At 36.1% G+C, this 22,852-nt stretch overlaps 1 protein-coding gene across 1 annotated transcript in view; it reads left to right on the top strand.

The window, feature by feature from the left end:
- The window catches only part of TENM1 (teneurin transmembrane protein 1), a 642,971-nt gene that overhangs the window by 127,976 nt on the left and 492,143 nt on the right, over window positions 1-22,852 (top strand). Inside the window, exon 2 of the mRNA XM_063432113.1 lies at window positions 10,626-10,912. Coding sequence (XP_063288183.1) covers window positions 10,693-10,912 — 220 coding nt within the window. The 5' untranslated portion in view covers window positions 10,626-10,692. The remainder of the gene's footprint in view (window positions 1-10,625; window positions 10,913-22,852) is intronic.

The raw sequence follows: 22,852 nt of genomic DNA, 5'->3' as shown, positions 1-22,852 counted from the left end.
AACGCACACATGTGAAGGAAACTGACTGCTATTATATTACAGTCAAAAAAGTTTTTTGTTTTTTTTAAATGCAAGCTATTGTAACACCAGATATGAGTGGTGGCACTGGGCAAGTGGGAACAGTATACGCTGTGAGCCTGACACACATGCTGGCAAGCAGGCAACTGCAATTAGATTACACAGGAAAAAAAAAGCAAACTGATGTTCTAGCCCTAAAAAGGGCTTTTTGGGGTGCTGTCCTTACAGCAGAGATCAGATGACTACACTAGCCTAGCTATCGATTTCCCTATTAAATCAGCAGCAGCTACACTGTCCCTCCTCTCACTAAGAATGCAGCTTCCAGGGGGCGGGGCCTAGCTGTCATGGAGGAAAGACGCACTTCGTGTGAGCTCCCTCAATATCTCACTTTAAGCTGCTATCAACAAGCGAATTTCACCCCAGAAGGGGATGACCCAGCAATGTTGCTCCTATCTGACCGACCCGACATGCTTAATAGCGGTCAGCAACTCGACAGAGTCTTACTTACCTCCGCGTGGCAAGTGTGGCCTGGTGCTCACCGGGCGGGAGAGGCGGCCGATCTCCCGATCCTGGGATGCCCAGGAGCAGCAACTTCCCCGCAGGAGCTCCGTTACACCCCCTCGGACCGGTGGGGGTTATCCCGGTCCACCCCTGAGAGGCTGTCTGGAGCTAATGGACGCACAGAGCATAGCCGCCCAGGCTGACATACTCATCTGCGCCTCTCCCAATATGGCGGCAGCCGTGTGTCCTCCTGGTACCAGCAAAGCGTGGCAGGATATTGAGTCTAAGCTGGACAGACTCTTTAACCCCTTAAGGACCAAACTTCTGGAATAAAAGGGAATCATGACGTGTCACACACGTCATGTGTCCTTAAGGGGTTAATCAATTTTGGAAGCAAAGCAGTCCCCATTAAAATCCACCAACGCAAAATGCATCGAAGATGGGATCAGATGCACAAACAGAAATGCAGAGCCTGCCCCACATCAAGCACTCGCCTCCACCTTAAGCCACCACAATCCCGCACCGGACGTGAAGCACCACCGGGACAGATCCGACCACCCGACAAAACAAGCTCAAGCCGCGAACCCGGCACTCAGCCAGAGACTTGCCTTTGTTGTTCCAGGTATCAAGGACTCCCACGGTCTGCACCTGGCGCCCAGAAGGGATTGGATAAGCACAAGCAGTAAACAGCAGCCTGCCAAGCATGTCTCACTATAGCCGATCCTCCACACCATGCCTTTGATCACATGAACTGCTCTCTGCACATTAACTAATCGTAAAGTAGCAAGCGTTTAAACATGTCATTATTTCAACTCCTAAAGAGTTTATTGTCGTAGTTCCTTACATGCCTTTACCTTAACTGTTCATGTATTATGTTATTCACTAGTCTCATCTCATGGGGCGACTCACACTTGATTTATAACTATTGGTGGAGCTGCTGATATAAATACACAGTTGATAACGTGCAAGCTACACCCTAAACATGACAGCCATCTTTCACAACAATGTACTGCTATATACTCATACCCTCAGTGCAACTAGCCATGATATACGCACGTTCAGCCTAGCATGCTCAAATATAACACACTTCTGTCTAAAAAAAAAACTACTAAAAAAAAAGAATGCAGCTTCAGAATGAATCTCAAATGGATGCTGTCCAGGAGGTGGGTGGGTCTGGGAGGGAGGGTCTGCTGCTGATTGGCTGGAATGTGTCTGCTGACTGTGAGGTACAGGGTCAAAGTTTACTCAATGAGGACGAATAGGGGGCGGACCGAACATCGCATATGTTCGCCGTCCGTGGCGAACGCGAACAAGCTATGTTCGCCAGGAACTATTCGCCAGCGAACTATTCGGGACATCTTTACTTCTATGCTAATATTTGGGATTATTATTATTATTATTATTATGTTATTATTTATATAGCACCAACAAATTCCCCAGTGCTTTACAGTGGGTGGACGAACAAACATGTAGTTGTAACCAAACAAGTTGGACACACAGGAACAGAGGAGTTGAGGGCCCTGCTCAATGAGCTTACATGCTAGACAGAGTGGGGTAAAGTGACACAAAAGGTAAGAATAGTATTAGACTAATGACAGTTGCAAGAGAGGAATCAGTTGGAAGCTATTAACAGTTTAATTGATACGCTTTGTTGAAGAAGTGGGTTTTTAATGATTTTTTTAAGGAGTGGAGACTGGGTGAGCATCTAACGGAGGAGTGAAGTGAGTTCTAAAGGAACGGTGTAGTCCTTGAGAAGTCTTGAAGGTGAGCATCAGAGGTGGGAGTACGGACAGAATTTAAAAAGCAAGAAACAGAAAGATAAAACATGGGAGGTGCAGGCGGACAGGAAGATGAGCCACGCCGCCGCATTCATTATGGACTGTAACGGCACAAGCTGGGATCACGTCAGACCACTGAGAAGTGGATTACAGTAGTCAAGGCGAGAAAGACAGTGGAATGGACCAGCACCTTAGTCGCATCTGGCGTTAAGTAGGGTCGGATGCGCGCAATGTTTTTTAGATGGAAGCGGCAGGATTTGGCGATGGACTGAACATGAGGCATGAAGGAGAGGTCGGAGTCAAAGAGATCAGCTAGGCAGCGATACCACAGTATCTCTTAAATATTATATCTGCCAATATTTATGCAAACGATTAATAAAATGCTAGTTCAGTAGTGCAATATACCCATGGATAACTATAGATAGGGGTCAAAGGTTATTTATATATCCACATAATAAAATGAATGAAAGTTACTTATTCCTATGATTATTTCCCAAATGAAAGTGATGAATTTAATATAAAAGCTAGATTCATGATGATGTACTCAGAATGTTTTGAAACCCTGTATATTTTGGTTCCTTTTACACTTCATTGTAACTAGTTGTAACTAGGAAATTCTCAGATATGAAAAGAAAATGTATGTATGTTCTATAATGATTGTATTGCCAAGTAAAAATTGCTTATGCTTTTGTAAAGTCTTCAGGAACTAAAACTAGTATAAACCACAAAATTATAAATTCAAGTTTTAATGATGTTTATTTAAATACATAGTTCCTAGGTTTTGCAATTTATTGCTCAAAGTGTTTGGTATTATATGAAAGATGAAAAAAAATAAAGTAAAAATAAAAAAAATCTCTTGTAGATAGGATTACATGTGGATAAAACTCAGATAGAAAATCCCAAATGGAAACTACTTTTTTTTATTTTACAATGTTGTCATAAAAAGCTGCCAAAGTATGGTTTATTTTATACACTAACCGACTACAAATGAGACAGCTTAGGTTGACAGTGAACTGATAGAAAGGTCAGGAAAAGAGGCATCTCTAGTGGAATAAAAACATTAAGTCATTCGTACAAAGGTCACTTAGCTTTACTTGTATAAGCCTTAATCATCCATCTGACAAGGGCAACTAGATATTGATCATCTGACCAATCTCAGAAATCACAAGTAGAGCTTGATAAAAGTAAGGGAAAATGTACAGCTAGACTTCACCATTTCTTTTTAATCTAATGTGAATTCTGCTAGGCATGTGGTTTTCTATAATCTTGTCCATTATTCTCATGTCATATATAATTTCCCTACACTGAGGGTAAGGGATCTTCAAGAAGGCTTCATACAAGTTTTTGAATTCTATTTAAACTGTTGACCTATTTTCAAATAATATATATAATTATGTATAGAAAAAAAAAGAGTACGGCAGAAGAAAAATGTATGTGTGTGTGTGTGTGTGTGTGAAGTGTGTAATCTTACTTACAATTTTTGGAGCATTGTACTTGTTCCATGTAATCAGAGTAGGTGATGTAGTCCCCACCAAGGATGATGTATACAGGATCCAGTTTATGGTGTAAAAGTATTCCTCCTGTATAGACAAGAAAGATATACAGCCAGATGTAAAAGATGAGTCCTTACAATAAAAATGCTCTCACTCGTGTGTGCTGCTTTACCCGTTAGTTCCTGTATTTACTGTATGAAGTAAGCAGTATATTTACATGTGCATATATATATAATGCTGTATGTTATTACTAGTGCTTGTATGAAGGTCTGTAACATGTGAATGGAAATGTTGTACTTCATTTTTTTTTCTACCTTGATGATATCATGCATACTACACTATTGAATTCTTGTTGTTTCTATGTTTCTCTATTGAGGAATATAACACCAAATAAATTGAGATAATTTGTGAAGATCTGGACATGTATAATTATAAAAAATATGGTTGTATGTAAATGAGAGTATTTCAATACACATATCAGTTAAGTGCAACCTGGTTTTCATTTGTTTGGACATTATCATTTTTTTAAGATGTTTTTTAATGTGCAAGAGTGTGTGCATTTTTACTGTATGATTAGAATTATTATTATTACTATTATTAGATAAACAACAAGGTATTTCTCAGTTGTAGGCAAATTATATAGCCAGAAAGAGTGAAGAGGAAATTAGGGTGATGATAATATGAGCTTATAGTCTATAGGAAGATGGTATAATTGCACAAAAGAATCGTGCAATGTGTTAAGAAGGTAAGAGAAAAGAATGTGAGATTAAAAATGAATAATAAAATAAGCTCTCTATGTACTATTATTATTGATTTTTCCTGTGCTAACAAAGTAAAGAATTAATCAAGTACTAAACATTTTTAAATATTTTTTTAATTGGTGGTTTGTTTATTGTATTTTGCTATTCTAAGAATAATAGCTATAATACATAAATATCACCTGTGTACAAAGTATTACAAAAATAAGATGAATTAATTACAAATGTGTTTACATTTGCTCTTTTGGAACTCTTTTAAATGCCTATATAGTAGTTTGGCAGTTTTGGAGTTAATTGTTGCTTACAAATCGGATACAAATTTATATGTTTTTGCCTTAAGATAAATATGCATCAATTATTTACCCTAAATGACTTCTATTTTACAATTTACTAAACTCTTCAAATGCTTAGTAATATACAATGACATGGTTTTTGGTAGTAAAGTGGGAATTGCTTTGAATTCAAAGTAAAATAAACATTTATGGCTCAAATAACTGAATTGAAAACATAACTGACTTGGAGAATGCTTCCGATTTATATTATTTACATTTACTTTAAATTCCCAAAATTGTAATAATGGATTTTGCTAAAGTTGTGCTTATAAACCCAAAAGTTAACATATTACCATCAATTATGAATAATAACCATTTTTTTCCCCTTTTTATGCATGTATAACTTTATTAGACTTAATTAGACAAAAGACTGCTGGGGGATAACATTTTGATGCCTTCAATAAAATATGGTTAACTGTTAAACCAATGGTACATGCATAATGGGTTCTAAATCTGTAGATCTATCTTAGTCTTTCTGTGTCTTTATGTTTCAGTTTGTGTGTTTGTGTCAGCTATACCTTGTGCCCAGTGTCACCCTCACATCATTAGTCTGGTTCTTACTGGATGCTCCACTCTCACATTCTATATTTGATGCAAGCAAGCATGTCTCACATTCTATTTTTGATGCAAGCAAGCGTGTGCTCTTGTATCCTTAGCTATTATGGTACTAGCCACATTTATTCATGCCACTATGAGTCCTCAGTTACCACACAGGGTTGAGTCATTTCTGCAAAATTTAACATTATAGGCCTAGGCCCTTATAAAGCCTTAATTTCCACTGGTTCATTGCCTGTTCATGTTTCTTACCATTAGAGTTTGTCTTTGGTTTATCATAGTGTTCCTTAATTATGTTTTCCTGGTCCAGCTTGTTCTTTGACCATCCCTGCTTGCTGCCTGCCCTGACCTTAGCTAGTCTAACATAGCTACTTTCTAGAATTATTACCTAGGCTTGTTTGCCAGATTTTTTAGTTACACCATGTGGTGTTTTTGTCTCATGTTAAGCCCAGTGACTCTAAGGATTGGCAATACTTCTTTCTTTCCATATCTATGTGTAGATTTGCAGTTATGGATCCTATTCCTAGCTAGTAGCCTAACAGTTTGTCATTCTTTCAATATGAGTATGAATTTAGTTTTGTACGAGCTGTGGGGCTGCCCGCAGCAGAGGCGCCAGGCAGATTACATAGCTCGCACATGCAGCGGCTGGTGGTAAAGTGGCAAAGTTTCAAAAGCCAGCTTCAAGTAAGGGAGGTGGGGGCAAAGGTAAATATGCAATTGGGCACAGCTAAATGGGCAGTGGGGACAGAGTTAAATGCATCCTGAACTCGCTGCCCAGTTACTGAAGCATACTAAGGAGTCTATGCTTTCTCAGAAAGTAGATACCAGGGACTGTAGTGCCTTCACTCCCCTCCCAGTGTCCATAAAGAAAAGTGTGTGTGTGTGTAACTGTCTGCCTGGAACTGCACATGTGCCTTTCTGCTTGTAATTGTGTCTGCCTTTGACTGTGTGTGAGACTGCCTGTAACTGAGTGTGTGACTGTCTGCCTGTAACAGTGAATCTGTCTGCCTGTAACTGTGTTTGTTACTGTCTGCCTGTAACTGTGTATGTGACTATCTGCTTGTAACTGTGTATGTTACTGTCTACCTGTGACTGTGTATGTGTGTGTGTGTGTGTGTATGTGTGTGAGACGGGATGCCAATAACTATGTGTGTGTGTGTGTGTAACTGTTTGTGTGACTGTCTGCCTGTAACAGTGTGTGTGACTGTCTGCCTGGTACTGTGATTGTGTGAGTGACTGCAACTGTATGTGGCTGCCAATAACGGTGTGTGGGAGCATGTGCCTGGGACTGTGTGCATGTGGCTGTATTTGACAGTATAAGTCATTATCAGACTGGAGCAGTTTAAATGGAGTCCAAGAAAAATGGGATTATTTAAAAGCTGCATTACTGAAGGCAATTGCAAATTACATTAGGCTTGTAAGTAAGAGCAAAAAGTTAAAGAAACCACTGTTGTACTCCACAGAAGTGGCCAAAATAGTAAACAACAAAACGTTAGTGATTAGTGATTATAAAAAAAAAAAAAACAGAGTGAGGAAGATAGACACATCAATAAGATTAGGCAGAAAAGGGCTAAGCAAGTTATAAGAGCTTCCAAATCACACACAAAAGAGAAAATAGCACAGTCAAAAAGGGGACAAAACATTTTTAGATACATAAATGAGAAAAGGAAAGTAAAACAAGGATTAGTTAGATTAAAAACAAAAGAAGGAATGTATGTAGAAGAGGATAAAGGTCTAGCTGCCTCAATGAATATTTTTGTTCAGTATTTACTAATGAAAATGATGGAAAGGGGGCTCAATTAGTAAAAAGGACAAATGAGTCATTTGTTACATGTGAGTTTACAGAGGAAGAGGTTCTATTTCAACTGTCAAAAGTAAAGACAAATAAGTTGATGGGGTCTTATGGAATACACACAAAGTTATTAAACGAGCTTAGTGGTGTATTAGCAAAACCATTAACGGATTTATTTAACCAATCATTGTTAACGGGAGTAATCCCAGAAGATTGGAAATTAGCGAATGTTGTGCCCATTCACAAGAAGAGTAGTAGGGTGGAGTCAGGCAACTAACGGCCAATAAGCCTTACTTCAGTAGTGGGGAAAGCAATGGAAACCATGTTAAAGGACAGAATTGTTGAACATCTAAAATCACATGGATTTCAAGATCAGAGACTACAGGGGTTTACTTCAGGGAGGTCATGCCAAACTAATCACATTGATTTTCTTGATTGGGTAACTAAAATAATGGATCAGGGTAGTGCAGTAGACATTGCTTACCTAGATTTCAGTAAGGCTTTTGACACTGTTGCACATAGAATACTTATTAATAAACTTAAATCTTTAAGTTTGGATTCCACTATTGTTAAGTGGGTTAGGCAGTGGCTGAATGACAGGCAACATAGGAGTATATTTGAAGCATGGTCTTGTTACCAGTGGGGTACCTCAGGGATCTGTAATTGGACCTATTCTCTTTAATATTTTTATTGGTGATTTTGCAGAAGGTCTTGATAGTATGGTATGTCTTTTTGCTGATGATACTAAGATATGTGACAGGTTTGATGTTCCAGGAGGGATAAGCCAAGTTGAAAATAATTTAGGTAAACTTGAAAAATGGTCAGAGTTGTGGCAACTGACATTTAATGTGGATAAGTGCAAGATAATGCATCTTGGACGTATAAACACAAGGGCAGAATATAGAATATTTGATAGAGTCCTAACCTCAACATCTGAGGAAAGGGATTTAGGGGTGATTATTTCAGATGACTTAAAGTTAGGCAGACAGTTTAATAGAGCAGCAGGAAATGCTAGTAACATGCTTGGTTGTATAGGGAGAGGTATTATCAGTAGAAAGATAGAAGTGCTCATGCCATTGTACAGAACACTGGTGAGACCTCACTTGGAGTAAAGTATGCAGTACTGGAGACCATATCTCCAGAAGGATATTGATACTTTGGAGAGAGTTTAGAGAAGGGCTACTAAACTGGTTCATGAATTACAGGATAAAACTTGCAAGGAAAGGTTAAAGGAACTTAACATGTATAGCTTGGAAGAAAGATGAGACGGGGGGATATGATAGAAACATTTAAATGCATAAAGGGAATTAACACAGTAAAGGAGGAGACTATATTTAAAAGAAGAAAAATTACCACAACAAGAGGACATAGTCTTAAATTTGAGGGGCAAGGATTTAAAAATAATTGCAGGAAGCATTACTTTACAGAGTGGGTATTGGACACATGGAATATCCTTCCAGCTGAGGGAGTTTAAGCATGCATGGGATAGGCATAAGGCTATCCTAGGTATAACATAAGTCCAGAAACTAATAAGAGTATTTAGAAAATTGGGCAGACTAGATGCGCCGTAGGGTTCTTATCTGCCATCACATTCAATGTTTCTATGTTTCTATGTATATGTGTATAACTGTTGTGCATCTGACTGTGAGACTATGTGCTTGTAACACTGCAAAAATACATACCTACATTCACATGTGGGCCAATATGATTTTTTTAATCTGAAATAAATATCTATCAAAAAGCTCACACACAATCAATACACACATATTTCTCACACAATCTATGCACCCATGACAAATATCACACATGAAGGCGGAGGCGAAGACCAGATTCCCAGCACACTGGGCCTCCAGAGATTAGCATGCCCCCGTCGAGCAATGTATCAACAAGGAAGAGAGAATTAATATATATTTTTTTTTTCTTATAATTATTAATTTAATAAAGCACTATACGTGGAGGAGAAAATGTGACCAGGGAAGGGTATTTTGAAGATTTTTCACACAGGTTGCCTAAATGCCTAAGGCTGGCCCTGAGCATATGCATGTTTCAGTACATTTAAAATGGTTAATTTACATGTATGTGTGCCATAAGTGTTTTTGCATGTTTTAGCCTATATGTGACAATAGATATCAAACTGTCTATGCACATGTGCTAAACTCTTCTTGTGTTTCTGTGTACTTATTATTTCACTAAAATAATATTGAATTATGTGAAGTACTAAAACTAGTTGCATAATATCAAAAACAAAAAATATGACAATAGTATGAATACAAAGAAAAAGTAGGGATGCAAAATGAAAGATAAGCAATTCTAAGGTGTAGATATAAAAATATATACAACCTTGTATTGATGAAGTGAGCGATATCTATATAGAAATAAATAAATCGCATATAGTGTATTACAGAACCAAAATGTTATAACACGCAAGATGATTGTAGTAACTCACAAGATTGTGATGTAAAACAGGCCCATCATCCTCAGTCAGGCAGGATCTTCAGTATAAGAAGTAAACAGATTCTTCTATAGACTTGGAATAAAAGAGACCAAATGATAGTGCAGACAGAAATTATATATAATAGATTTAATATACAAATGCACTTACAAAAGGATCCAAGTAAAACAGCATAAAAACCACACTCAGGTGGTATCAACAGCATCAAAGTAAGTCCCCAAGTGATGTAATCCGACGCGTTTCGTCTAGTCGACTTCCTCAGGGATTATGCTCGTTCCGTTCTGGGGTCGCCATTTAAATCTGCCGCCGAAGATGCCGCGATGTGATGCACCTGTGTGTGTTTCTCTTTCTGTGCGTCTCAGCCTGGAACGCACTGAGTATATCCGGCGTCATTTCCGGTTCCGGTTTAGCGATAGAAAAAACTTCTATGCGTTTCATGCTGGAACGCATTGGCAAAAATGGGAACCCCTCGTACAGAAAACCACTACATAGTTATATTAAAGTGTCCCAGAATGTCCCTTAAAAAATATGACAACACTGAAATGGACAAAAGCTTAGAGAAACTCAGTAGCCTACCCTTCGGTACATCCCCGCTCAGGTCTTAAAATCATTTTTGCTCACTTGTTCCAGTACATAGAGAACATATATAAAACATATCAGACTGGTTCCACCCATACGGCAGTCCAGAGCCGATATGCCAGCAAGTTCTCTCTGCATGAGAGTTGCATGTAATATATATTTCTGTATTCATAATGTACTTTTCATGTTGCATAATAGTTTATTTTACAAAAGTATATAATACATAGATGAGTTGAGAAATACAATAATGTTCTCTACCTCACCAGATGGGTTGCTATGCATGAACAAATGTACATCTTGATTACACACTGACAATAAGATATCATCACCTTAATGATCCTAATGTTCTGTTTCTTTGTTTTCCTAGGATCTTCTTTTAATTTTAATTTTCCTGCCTTGTGCTTCATGACAGTGAGATATTTGTTTTACAAAATATGGAGCAGATGGACAGCAAGCCTTACCAGCCTTTATCGAAAGTGAAGCATGAAATGGATCTTGCTTATACAAGTTCTTCGGAAGACAGTGAAGATGAGCAGAAGCCTAGACAATCTTACAATTCAAGAGAAACTCTTCAAGAATGCACCCAGGAAATAAGACTTAACTATAACAGCCATAGTAGCAGGAAGAGAAAGGCTGTTGAAGAGGCGAATCAAGGTAATATACATGACTAATTATCACAATGGCTCATATTCTTGCCAGTTACAATGAATGTATTACAAATTAAAGTTTTCAGTTTGCCATTCATTTTGACCACTTATTCCGTCTTCGGTATTAAACATTAAATGTGACCCCTTCAAATAATTTAAAACAAGCAGTCTGTTCTCCATGATTATTTACATTGATAATTCTGAGAACAGCATTGGAGTTAAATAAAAATACTAAGAAAAAAAAATCTTATGTTTATGCATTATATTTTACACACTATTTATTTTCTCTTTTTGAAATTAAGCATATTGCAGTGATGCCTATTTTTGTGTTTGTAAGGTATATTGCCACGGCTCCACCTAGCGGCATGCACATTGCAGATTCCAAAATTACATTTTTGGTTTTATGTTACTTTGGGACACATAATTTATCTTAATATACAAATGATGTAATGCTGCATATTTGAGGATATGGTAAGAATTTTTTTGGGGAACTCAAATATTTTGTTCATAGGGATAGGTGAAACAAATCAGTTGATACTGAAGAATAAATTAAGAAGAAACAGCAATGAGTTTCTAAGAGGGATAAAATAAGATAAAATCTGATGAAAACACAGGAAAACAGAAAAAAGAATGAAGGATTGAGTGTGGATATGTACTTATAGAATAAGTAAAAAATAATATGATGGTGGAACCAGAAGGAGGACAAGGATGGGGAAGAATGAAAAAAAGTTATTGGGCAAGCAATACGTATTTTCTTTTACAAGTTAACGTTAAAAGTCACTCATGAATGAGTCAGTTTCATTGAAAAAAGTAATGTCAAAATAACCAAAAAAATAGCTTAATAAAATTATAAAAATCTTCACACACTTAATAACACTTTATCTATATAATGTGAAATAAACACACACTTATTTGATGTTCTAAAGATTATAAAAATGCATTAAAATATAAGAGATATGTATTATTCTTAATTAGGATGATGGCTAGAGGTAAGTTTAGAGGTAAAGTGATGGGGAGGCTGTATTGCAGAAATAGAACTTGCCTTGAGAAATTCTTTAGGTGAAAATTAACAGTATGGTTGCAAACAGTGGACATTAGAAGGTGACCAACAGATGGAGTATCTATGAACTGGTGAAAAAAAAATATTTTGTGCAGTTGATAAGACAGGATATTGGAAGCCAATGCAAGGATTCACAGTGGGGTGAGGTGAGAGAGAGGTCATGATAAAGGAAAATACGACTAGCAGCAGAGTTCCTTTCAAACTGTAGTGGGGCAATAGAGACTCTGGACAGACTTATTAGAAGAGCGCTACAGTAATCAATGCAGGAATTTAGCATGATTTAAGAGACACAATATCAGTTCATATAATGCTGTAACATATAACAAAAAACAGCAAAATAAGATCATACTGCAAAAACTTTATAATATGTCCCTATCCTTTGTAGAGTAACTTATATAAAAACAGAACCACTAATTAAGGTAATAAACTTGTATAGGGGATGTTGATCATTCATGAACTACCTCCTTGCCTGTTGTAGGTCACAAACACTGATTATTTTGTTATATACCTACTCCCTAAGCTACAAAATGGTTTATTTAACATTCACACTTGGTTTGGTTTTACGCTTCAGTGGTTTTATTAGGATTTTCTGTAATTGCTTATATGTTTTATTTTTATTATTATTATTTTTGAGAAATGTACCTGTTATTTTATTTTTATAATATTATAATAATATTTTTTTTTTATTATACCTACTATACAAACACACTACCCAAAATGGTAAAAGCTGTGTGGTCAGTATAAGAAAATCATCAAAGTATAGATATATGTAATTGGATGGAATGGATACCGGTAATAGACCCAAAAATGGAGCATACCGCTCAGAACCAAAGTTGTAGCCCAACAATATTTATGGTAATTCACTTACTTATTGTGTCACACTACCATACAATAAATGTTAAATGTTAGATACTCCAAGGCTTTTTTCACAAAGGCCAATAATATCTATAATGTATCAAATATTGTACATAACTGTTGTGGTGTCCTATTATGAAAGGTAGTATTCAGATTGCTGAAAATATAAGATCAATGAGGATAGTTATTAAGTGTTTTTTAATATGATTAATAAATACAAAGTAACACTTTGTACTTCCTGATTTTATTTATTTTCCCACTCTGGCAGCTCCCCTCCAAGATTCCATAGAATTAAACACATTTTTGTAAACTTACACTTACACCAAATTTATTTATTTTGTGTGTAAATCTCCGTTGATAATTTGATGTTGTCTCTATCAAGCATATGTTAAGTATTGTTTAATGCAATGTTGTGTTGTTTGTCAGCACATTTTTTTTATCTTAATATCAATATGGAACTTCAGAATTTTATAACCTCTTGATCTAAAAATAATAATACTCATATTCTTAATGATACAAAGATACATGAGAACATTTTAATATATTATGACAAATGAAGAAGAATATGGTAGAGGAGAATTGAACTAGCCATTAGATAAAGAGGCATTCGGCTGGGTGAGAATCACCTTTCATACATTTTCATAACCATCATTGGACAATTGTATGGATGCCATATGCACGTCTTCTCATTATCTACAATGTGATTGAAAGAAAAGCATCATCAAATATTTTCGCAGACATGTATGGTCTTTAAAAATAAAATGCATCATTTTAAAAACCTCATAATTTCTTCTTTTTTTAATAACACTTTGTGGTTTCCAAGATATTGTAGTTCTGATTTATAACTTTGAGAAGAAAAATGACCACTCCATTATAAAGCAGTGTTGAACTGTATCCATTTGTCACTTTAAGGTCATATCATTAAAGACAATTGATTGATGTGCTCCAAATGTGACTCTACTATGCCTTCAACTACAATTTTCACATTTACATGTGCACTTGGATCTGCTATCCATACATATGCATATTTTTGCGTAATTCCTGGTCTGCGAAATAGTATCATGAAATATGTGTAACGGCACATTACATCTAGAATAGAACATTATGTTCTGGGTTTTGAATTCTGCATATGGTCAATGCAAATGTAGCTTTAGAAATCATGCAAGCGACTACAATAACAATTTAATAGGAGAATTGGAATTCAGAGTTACAATGACCGATATGAATCAGAATAAGCCAATTTTCTAATGTCTTTCAAGTCTTTGTGGTTTAGTTTAAGTGACTCTGAATATTATGTATTCCAGGAGATTACCACTTTGAAGAAATATTTTAACATGTAATAAAATATGTTCTTTCTTTTTCAAAGCATTGACATGTTCTCACCTCAGTTGACTTTAACAAAATACATAGATGGAGACACTTCACAACTTCACTGGTATTCTTTAAAAAATATTTTATCTACAAATCCAGTCAACAGTAGAGATCTAAATGTAATATATTTATAGATATTTTCCATTAAAATGTAAAGAAAAGCAGAATATTTTTTAATGATTAATTGTCACTTTGCAGATATTTACTTGAAGATTGAAAGAGCCACTTTCTCCTACTATAGTCTGGAAGGCACATAAATGTGTAATTATAGGGATCTACTAACACTAAAGCTTTATATACAATTCATGCAGGCTCTCTTGCAGGAAATTTGGTAGTTGAAGGGCCACTCCCTTGCTCTATGTAATAAATTAGCAGAAAAGCATACAGAGTTACTTAATATGGAATATAAACATGCACTTTTATTAACCAAATTGAATTTGCTGTCCTTAAGGGGCAAATGTGGGTGTCTCCTGGCTCATGCTCTCCAGCTGAGGTGACAGATTATTTTTATTGCCAAAAGTAACACTCCCCAAGGGCCAGTTTCTTACCGTTTTGCTAGTATTAAAGATACTTTGTAAATATTACCATGGTTTGTACAATTTCTGTGATCAACCCTCTTCCAAGAGTGAAATCCACAATTATCTGTTCACTAGCATTAAATTCACCATTCCATCTCGTGGGCCTTTCCCCATTTCAGTACATTACAACCCCTACTTATTCAATTCATAACTACACCTTTACCTTTACCTCATTTCATTTCTTGCTAAAATAATGATCACATGGCGCATGGTATGGCTGGCTATTGGAGAAACAGCAAACGAGGTAGTGTGTAGGTCACTAAGCAATGACAAAAATTGCATCACACTTCCCTAAATCCATGTTGGTGAACAGATTGTTGAATCAGAAAGAGGCCTGAGGCTTGGGGCCTAGAGGACTGACCTTTTGGGTGAGATCTGGACTATTACACTGAGAAACAGAGACCAGTTAAAAAGGGAATTGTTGCTTATTACCTGGACCTGATGAATACTGTAGTGGCGCTTTTCTGGATGCCCTCAACTCTGGCCAAAAATTCTTCTCTTCTGCTGTCTGCTTTAGAAGCTAATATCATACTTATTCCTAAACCAGGGAAAGGCCTTAATAAGTGTGGTAGATTTATCTCACTTATTAACACAGACTTGAAATGAATTACAACAATCCTTGCTCTTCACCTTGCTATACTGCTTCCTAAGATTTATGAATAGGCAGTGATGGGGGGACGGGTACCTTAGCTACCCAAACACTTTCCACATCCAATTGTCACTCCCACTGTGCATTTCTGGAAACAGTTTAAACATTTTTCTTTTCTGCGTTCGCAATCATCCCCTCTTTACCTGCTTACAGACAATCCTTTATTTCCACCAGGTAGTGAGGGAATTAATTGTGCCCCCTACTATACTACATACTATCTCCAATTGGGTAAGGTTCACTCCCTGTCTGGTAATAGACATTTTCCAGATCTGTAATTCGTCAACTGCATTAGATAAATTCTGATATCACTAGCTTTCACATTTTGCCATCTCTATTGCAAATGTTCACCTTGCGCACAAACCATTGTCCATTGTCCACTTTTTATTCTTGTTGAAAAACACCTTTCCTTTTTTTTATGGGATACTTCCACAGTTGCATTATTCTTCTTCTCGTCTGTACACCGACCAAAGGTCACAGGAGTTGCAACTTTCACTATCCCCTAAGGACTAGAAAAGATTTTCCTTTTTACACGCCATTCATCTTTCAACATCGCACACAGGAGGGTAACTTTAAAGCCCTGTCCATTATGGATTGAATTTTAAAAGCTGAATCTTTCCAAGCTGTTGAGGAAGTATGTTTTCCCTTTTCACATAAGTATTATATTTATACCAAGACCAGGTCAAACTGGCTCACATTCCTATGGCCCTCTGTGGTGCAATCTTGAGTTGATTTATCTATTATTTGTCTCCTATTAGTCTTAAGCTGCACTACTGTGTAGGCTCTACCATGTGAAATGGTAACTTTTGGGTTTCAGAGTATTCTTTTACAAATAATAAGGCATGTTTTCATTATTTTTGAGGACCAGTGGTCTCAGTTAGCTATTGGTTGTGTTTATTTATATTTATATTTTTTATGTTATTAACTTACCTTGTTTCATTTTGTAATGTTATTGTAATATCTGGTGCACGCTGCATGCTAGTATTTATACCTTATTTAAGGTAATAACACTTTTGCATAATGGCATTTTGCAGTTATATTACAATGTTTGAGGATGAGTAATATATTATAATTTGAGCTTTCAATATGAGCAAAGCTGCCTCTCCCTATGTGACTTTGATTATGCCGTGTACTGTATTTTGTTTATCTTACAATAAACTTTGTGGTAAAAACAAAACGCAGACTTACCCATCTCCATCTTCTCTCAGTATATTATTCCTTAAAATTAATCTGTTTAGGAGAGCTTTTCATCTTTGGTGGTAGCTACTCTTTGTAGAATTCTGCTCTTTCTACAAGCTAGTATTTCCAAAGTCAACTTAACTCTCTTATTTTCCACTTGGTACTTGCATTCACTACATTTAACTTGACAACAAGACTTACACCCGTCAACCTTTCCTTCCCTCTGGCACTATGTACTTCCAATTATATTCCTTTACCTCACATCCAGCTAAAATGCAAACTCATTTGATCAACCTCCCCTTTCACCGCTTGTATGTGCCAGCATCATTTTGTTTGTCAATTACTTGCTGTTTATCCACACAATATAACTGCAAAAAGGTGCAGAATATGGTGTACTATATAAATACTAATAATGAAAATAATAATGATGTCTGCCACGTATAGGAGTGATTTGAAAATTTCTATAGCTTTTGTCAGGCATGGATAGAGATAGAATAATATGTAGTCTGTCCTCTGGAATGTAATAGTTTTAACAATATATATAAATCTGTATAGCTATAATTGGTAAGAATAAGTATAGAATGGAATTGCATTAGTTATATTTTTACTACATGTCTGTGACAAGCTCCAATTTACTGTTTTTAGGCTGCTTTGTGTCTAGGCATTTAACCCTTTGCATTATATGAGTACAGCAAAAATGTTACTATTTCAGTTCTTTTTTTGTTTGTTTACTGAGATTGAATCAAGATCATTTTATTGCAGTGTATTTTATTGTTCCTTGTATTTTCTATTAATCTCTTAGTTCCTTCCATAAAGCAAGAGGTGGCACTCTTTGTTGTACAGAAATCAAAAGTTCTTGATCAAGAAAATTGATTATAAATTCCCTGATCAGCAACTACAGGGAGTGCAGAATTATTAGGCAAGTTGTATTTTTGAGAATTAATTTTATTATTGAACAACCATGTTCTCAAGGAACCCAAAAAAACTCATTAATATCAAAGCTGAATATTTTTGGAAGTAGTTTTTAGTTTGTTTTTAGTTTTAGCTATTTTAGGAGGATATCTGTGTGTGCAGATGACTATTACTGTGCATAATTATTAGGCAACTTAACAAAAAACAAATATATACCCATTTCAATTATTTATTTTTACCAGTGAAACCAATATAACATCTCAACATTCACAAATATACATTTCTGACATTCAAAAACAAAACAAAAACAAATCAGTGACCAATATAGCCACCTTTCTTTGCAAGGACACTCAAAAGCCTGCCATCCATGGATTCTGTCAGTGTTTTGATCTGTTCACCATCAACATTGCGTGCAGAAGCAACCACAGCCTCCCAGACACTGTTCAGAGAGGTGTACTGTTTTCCCTCCTTGTAAATCTCACATTTGATGATGGACCACAGGTTCTCAATGGGGTTCTGATCAGGTGAACAAGGAGGCCATGTCATTCGATTTTCTTCTTTTATACCCTTTCTTGCCAGCCACGCTGTGGAGTACTTGGACGCGTGTGATGGAGCATTGTCCTGCATGAAAATCATGTTTTTCTTGAAGGATGCAGACTTCTTTCTGTACCACTGCTTGAAGAAGGTGTCTTCCAGAAACTGGCAGTAGGACTGGGAGTTGAGCTTGACTCCATCCTCAACCCAAAAAGGCCCCACAAGCTCATCTTTGATGATACCAGCCCAAACCAGTACTCCACCTCCACCTTGCTGGCGTCTGAGTCGTACTGGAGCTCTCTGCCCTTTACCAATCCAGCCACGGGCCCATCCATCTGGCCCATCAAGACTCACTCTCATTTCATCAGTCCATAAAACCTTAGAAAAATCAGTCTTGAGATATTTCTTGGCCCAGTCTTGACGTTTCAGCTTGTGTGTCTTGTTCAGTGGTGGTCGTCTTTCAGCCTCTCTTACCTTGGCCATGTCTCTGAGTATTGCACACCTTGTGCTTTTGGGCACTCCAGTGATGTGCAGCTCTGAAATATGGCCAAACTGGTGGCAAGTGGCATCTTGGCAGCTGCACGCTTGACTTTTCTCAGTTCATGGGCAACTATTTTGCGCCTTGGTTTTTCCACACGCTTCTTGCGACCCTATTGACTATTTTGAATGAAACGCTTGATTGTTCGATGATCAGAAGCTTTGCAATTTTAAGAGTGCTGCATCCCTCTGCAAGATATCTCACTATTTTTGACTTTTCTGAGCCTGTCAAGTCCTTCTTTTGACCCATTTTGCCAAAGGAAAGGAAGTTGCCTAATAATTATGCACACCTGATATAGGGTGTTGATGTCATTAGACCACACCCCTTCTCATTACAGAGATGCACATCACCTAATATGCTTAATTGGTAGTAGGCTTTCGAGCCTATACAGCTTGGAGTAAGACAACATGCATAAAGAGGATGATGTGGTCAAAATACTCATTTGCCTAATAATTCTGCACTGCCTGTATAGTTCTAACAACTATATGCTATCCTAATGGGTTATATCACCATTGTTTACAAGGTAAACTATAGTAATTATCAGACTTGGGCACGGCAGAAAATTCAGTTCGTCCAAATCAAATTATCAGTTCATCCAATAAAAAAAAAAAAATCAATTCCCCAAATCAGTCATTCGGACATTGTTTTCAGTTTAGGATTCCATTTCGATAAAAGGAATGCCGTGAACACCAGCAAATCTTTCACTGGTTTGATTTCCAAGTCATACACAAGTAACAATGTATTGAAATAAGTCCCTAAATTGCTACCCTTATGTGGAAAAGGTACAAAACTAGGGAGGCAGTTCCCTAATTTAGTTCTATTATTTCCTAATGTGGCAATCCCACTAGGGAGTGGACAAATCAAAACTAATAAAAGCCCGATTCTTAATTGTGGCCTTTGCACTGTTTAAAATATAATTTTCTAATATGGTACTGTTAAGTAGGATTGCCAACTTTAAGGATACCAAATTAGGAAGAGCTGTTTAGTTGATACTTTCCTTATGGTGTTTCCCAACTAAGGATATCAAATTAGGGGACCTTATATAAAGCAGCTGAAAGAACAAAATTAAGAAAATCCCTTCTTTTTACTATTGTTTTTTTTTAGCTATGTTTGCTATATAGCTCCCTAATCTGATGGTGTCAAATGTTATTTGGTTTATATCATAAAGGATGTAAAAATGTGATGGCCAATTATTACCTGCAATCTAAATAAGGTTTTTATAATTGGTTATTTTAATGTGTTATTAGAAGAAACTATTGTGTTGAACTGGTTGAATTGTAGGTTCTGCAGCAAGCGATTTACATATATATTGCCTTGGATATATTCAAACCATTTTGCCATATAAATATGGTGCACATCCTGTATAATGACTGCCATTGACATTTGCCTTTTTTCCATTCTTCCACAAATAAAGCCATTATCTTAGATACCATTTTAAATCAGTAAAACAGTTGAATTGCAGCAGTTTATTTAATAAATATACCAACAAAAATATTTTTATCTTAGCCAATTTAAATACTCCAAATTTCAAATTGAAGCTTTGCAATAGTTATTATCATTTGTTTGTTACTTGGCATTTGTTTAACAACATGAGTTGGTTCAAAATTATTTTCATAAAAATTGTCATTGACACAATGAATGGTTAATGTTGTAAAGTAATCTCTACTGGTGGTGCCAGCTGTGTCTTTATAAAAATACAATAAATAAATATTTCTCTCTACGTACATACATGTAAATACCCAAATCCAAATGTGCTGTTTTGGGGACAGTAAGCCATTTATTTTAAACTGAAGTCACAATTATTTTCAGGCAATTGGCCTAAACAATTAACGCTATGTGGCATTGTGCATTATACTATAGAACGTATCCATCTTTTTTATAAATGTCTAGATAGGGGATGTTAAGGGCATCAAGTGATCAGCAATTAAATGTAGGTAGCACTTAAATAAAAGTAAAAATAAAGGGATCTGGTTTGAGATCATACTTTTTTTTTTATCAGTTTCACAGTTTTACTCAGCCACCTTTACACACATCTTCAAAAAAGCAACATGCACAAATAAAGGACCACTCTAGTGCCAGGAAAACAGACTCGTTTTCCTGGCACTAGAGTGCCCTGAGGGTGCCCCCACCCTCAGGGACCCACTCCCGCCCGGCTCTGGAAGGGGGAAAAGGGTTAAAACGTACCTTTTTCCAGCGCTGGGCGGGGAGCTCTCCTCATCCTCTCCGCCTCCTCTCCACCCCGTCGGCTGAATGCGCACGCGCGGCAAGAGCTGCGCGCGCATTCAGCCGGTCGCATAGGAAAGCATTTACAATGCTTTCCTATAGACGCTTGCGTGCTCTCACTGTGATTTTCACAGTGAGAATCACGCAAGCGCCTCTAGCGTCTGTCAATGAGACAGCCACTAGAGGCTTTGGGGGAAGGCTTAACCAATTTATAAACATAGCAGTTTCTCTGAAACTGCTATGTTTATACAAAATTGGGTTAACCCTAGCTGGACCTGGCACCCAGACCACTTCATTAAGCTGAAGTGGTCTGGGTGCCTAGAGTGGTCCTATAAGCATTTTTGTTGATACTACATTGTCTGGCCTATATGTGACAATTTTGACAGAGCAGTGAAGTAAATTCAATGAAAAAAGCCATTGCAGCAGGTGTCTTGAAAAAATACGATACTGTGATTTAAATGTTGACCCGTTCTCGTTTTAGTATGATGGATTCTGAAGTAGGAAAAAAAGAAATATCCATCTATAGTTGGATTAAGAAATTATAATCCTTATATTATGTATTTGATATATATATATATATATATATTATATATATATATATATAGTGTTTAAGTAGAGATTGTAGCCGTATTAGTCCAGTGATGTAAATATAAAAAAACAGATACAATTTGTATCTTGTAATCCTTTTTTATTAAAAAATGCTTAGTCCCATGAAAAAGGTATTACGAGATACAATTATATATATATATATATATATATATATATATATATATATATACATTTCATTGTAACAATAAAAAAGGAAATTTAACAATATTAAAAATAATACAAACTATTAACTAGTTTTATGCTACTGGTTTCTGCAATGTTATTCCATTTAGAATACTCTAAATAAAGATAGACAGAGATTTTGAGATAACTATAACAGAATGCATAATTTTATAATATAAGCCTAATACGCTTGCAAAGCACCTTTAGAGAAAACCTGCAAAATTTGAGTTAATGCTTATTCAACTCCAAAATGACGTCTGAATTCATACAGATTTTATAGAGTAAGGATACTTTGCCTTGGGCAAAATACATGATTTGTGAGCAATGAAACATATAGAAGCTAGCCTGCCAAATATTGCTGATTTGTAGAAGGGATTTAATTGATTGTTTTACTGGCATCCAATGCCAGTGTGTATACATGAAAAAAATAAATACAAAATAAATAAATAAATAAAACACTAAAGATTATTTATATTCTGTCAGTGAATATATGCTCAACAGCATAACTACGAGGATAAAACTGAATTGGATTCTATTTTTTTTATAAAAAATATGTCGCTTACATAAACTACCATCATTAATTTAATCTAGTCAAGTCTATAAAAATGCAATATGCACTTCTATTTCTATAATGTGGTTTCCTACTCTAGAATTACAAAAAAGCATATATTTACCTTTAAAAAAAGTCAAAATTTCCAATTCATTTCAGATCTTTTCAAACATTGTATAGAATCAAGCTATTATAAATAAATTAAAATCCTTGAAATGCATGCCATAACTACTTTGAGGAAATTAGGCTAGTTTGTAATTACAGAATAATTTTAAACCCATGCAAACCTATCTAATTTTACCTATGTATCAATTTTACCTATATATAAGCTAACAAAATAAAAATAACGTAGGTATTTTTGCACCACACAGACACAATAAAAAAGCTATGTTTCAGTACAATGATTTAATCATGAAAGCAGTCATAATTGTGGATATACACAGATTTGTTTTTATTGTATGGGTAGCAATTATAACTCTATCGTGCCAGTGAATTTTTATTTTGAAACCAAGCAACCCTTCCCAGTAACAATGTCAATGTCTGCATGTGTCACTATATGTGTGCATGTGTGTAACTCTGTGCATGTGTCTGACTGTGTTTTCTGACTTTCTGTGACTGGGTGAGTCACTGTGTGCATGTGACTTCGTCACAGTGTGTTTGTAATTGCAGTCCTGTGAATATATGTGCATGTGAGTGTGTGTGACTGTGTATGTCTGTGTGTATGTATGTG

The sequence above is a fragment of the Pelobates fuscus genome, chromosome 9 (genome assembly GCF_036172605.1).
Source record: "Pelobates fuscus isolate aPelFus1 chromosome 9, aPelFus1.pri, whole genome shotgun sequence".
Classification (NCBI taxonomy): domain Eukaryota; kingdom Metazoa; phylum Chordata; class Amphibia; order Anura; family Pelobatidae; genus Pelobates; species Pelobates fuscus.
Note: the sequence above shows the minus strand (reverse complement) of the source record. Positions and strands in the feature narration are given on the sequence as shown.